This window comes from Mandrillus leucophaeus, unplaced genomic scaffold (genome assembly GCF_000951045.1).
Source record: "Mandrillus leucophaeus isolate KB7577 unplaced genomic scaffold, Mleu.le_1.0 Scaffold1, whole genome shotgun sequence".
NCBI lineage: Eukaryota > Metazoa > Chordata > Mammalia > Primates > Cercopithecidae > Mandrillus > Mandrillus leucophaeus.
Genome location: NW_012098097.1, coordinates 16,964,180 through 16,965,883, shown reverse-complemented (window position 1 = coordinate 16,965,883; position 1,704 = coordinate 16,964,180). Strand labels below are relative to the sequence as shown.

At 51.2% G+C, this 1,704-nt stretch overlaps 1 protein-coding gene across 1 annotated transcript in view; it reads right to left on the bottom strand.

Moving 5' to 3' along the window:
- The window catches only part of FN3KRP (fructosamine 3 kinase related protein), a gene marked incomplete at its 5' end in the record, with an annotated part of 6,426 nt that overhangs the window by 3,013 nt on the left and 1,709 nt on the right, over positions 1-1,704 (bottom strand). Inside the window, one exon of the mRNA XM_011969985.1 lies at positions 1,416-1,498. Coding sequence (XP_011825375.1) covers positions 1,416-1,498 — 83 coding nt within the window. The remainder of the gene's footprint in view (positions 1-1,415; positions 1,499-1,704) is intronic.

Below are 1,704 nucleotides of genomic sequence, written 5' to 3'. Positions count from 1 at the left end.
CTTAGCCTCCCAAAGTGCTGGGATTACAGGCATAAGCCACCGTGCCCGGCCCAGAACATTTTCTTTCTTTCTTCATTTTTGTGAGACAAGGTCTTACTCCATTACCTAAGCTGGAGTGCAGTGGCACGATCTCAGCTCACTGCAGCCTGAACTTCCAGGCTTAAGCAAAATCCTCCCACCTCAGCCTTCCAAGTGGCTAGAACTACAGGCACGCACCACCACACCTGGCTAATTTTTTTGTATTTTTACTAGAGAGGGGGTTTTGCCATGTTGGCCAGGCTGGTCTGGAACTCCTGGGCTCAAGCAATCCTCCCACCTCAGCCTCCCAAAGTGCTGGAATTACAGGCAAGAGCCACCAGGGCTTTTTTATATTTAAAAAAAAAAAAAATTGTTTTTTTTTTCTGCTAAAGCAACTGGCTAACATTTCCTCTTAATTTCCACTCACACTGGAGTACCGAGGCCAGAGCTGGCTGACCTGCCCCGAACCCGTGGGTCACTTCTGACATCTTTCCAGACAGCCCCTCCCCATACAGTGGTGACGGGAAAAGTCACACGGAGCCCCGTTGAGAAGGACCCTGAGAGAGGACATCCAGGACACAGGTGCTCACCACCCAGGAGGGAAGGGAGACAGACACACAAGACTGGAGTAGCACAGGATGCCAACATCATGCATCACGCAGTCATGCGCACACACGTGTGCACACGTACACATGCACACACGTGTGCACATATGCACATACATGCGTGCACACACAAACACGCACATGCATGCATACACATATGCACACACACGTGCACACACATAGTGTGAGTACAGCCACGAGAGGAAGGGGGCAGAGCTGGCTAAAAACCCCCCAGAGCAGGCAGGACCAGAGAGCACCACTCCCCGCCCCTAAGCAGGTTTCTGGACAACCTTCCCCATTTCAAAGTCTTTCTACTGCCCCCGTGCCCACCAGGAAACCCCGGAAGTTTTCTAAGTTCATCTGTATCCTCCTCCCGAGGATAGGACGGGAGCCCTATCCATGCCACACGTGCTGGGCATCGGGCAGCACTCCCCAGGCTGAAACGTGGAGGGAAGCAACCATCAAATCATACAACCAAAAGCCAACAAACCCTTGTCATTGCACCCTCTTTGAGAGTTTAGTATACCTAAAACAAAACATTTGTGAAATTCCCTCATTTTTACCCACCTGGAAATCCAGCTCCTAACTTGCTGCTCCTCCTCCGTTTCTTCATGCTTACCTAGCATATTAGGTGGGTCAATCTCACGTCAACCTCTCAAACATCAGCAAAGAAAAAACGGTGCAAATACTTTTACTAAAGCTCACAAAAAAAGGAAGGGGGTGTGTTCCCCCGACCCTTGTGTCCGAACTGCTGACCTGATTGTGAAATAGAGGCGAACGCTGTGCACTCACCTGGGGGAGGTATCCACAGCACGTCACCACGTCAAACCCAAACTGGTCCACAAAGGGCCGTTCCTCCTGCCCACCTCCTCTCCCTTGCAAGCAAAAGAAAAAAAAGAAAGAAAATCAGTTCCAAGGAATCCCAGCGCCCGCTCTCTAAACTGACTCACCTTCAGACACGACATCAGTGAGCACCTACCAGCTTATGCCCCTGCCAGAGACAAACAGGGCCTGGGTCTCCACCAGCTCACCGAACACCCCGAACAGAGCCTGCTCCAGCAGACGTCAGCATCAAAGACAC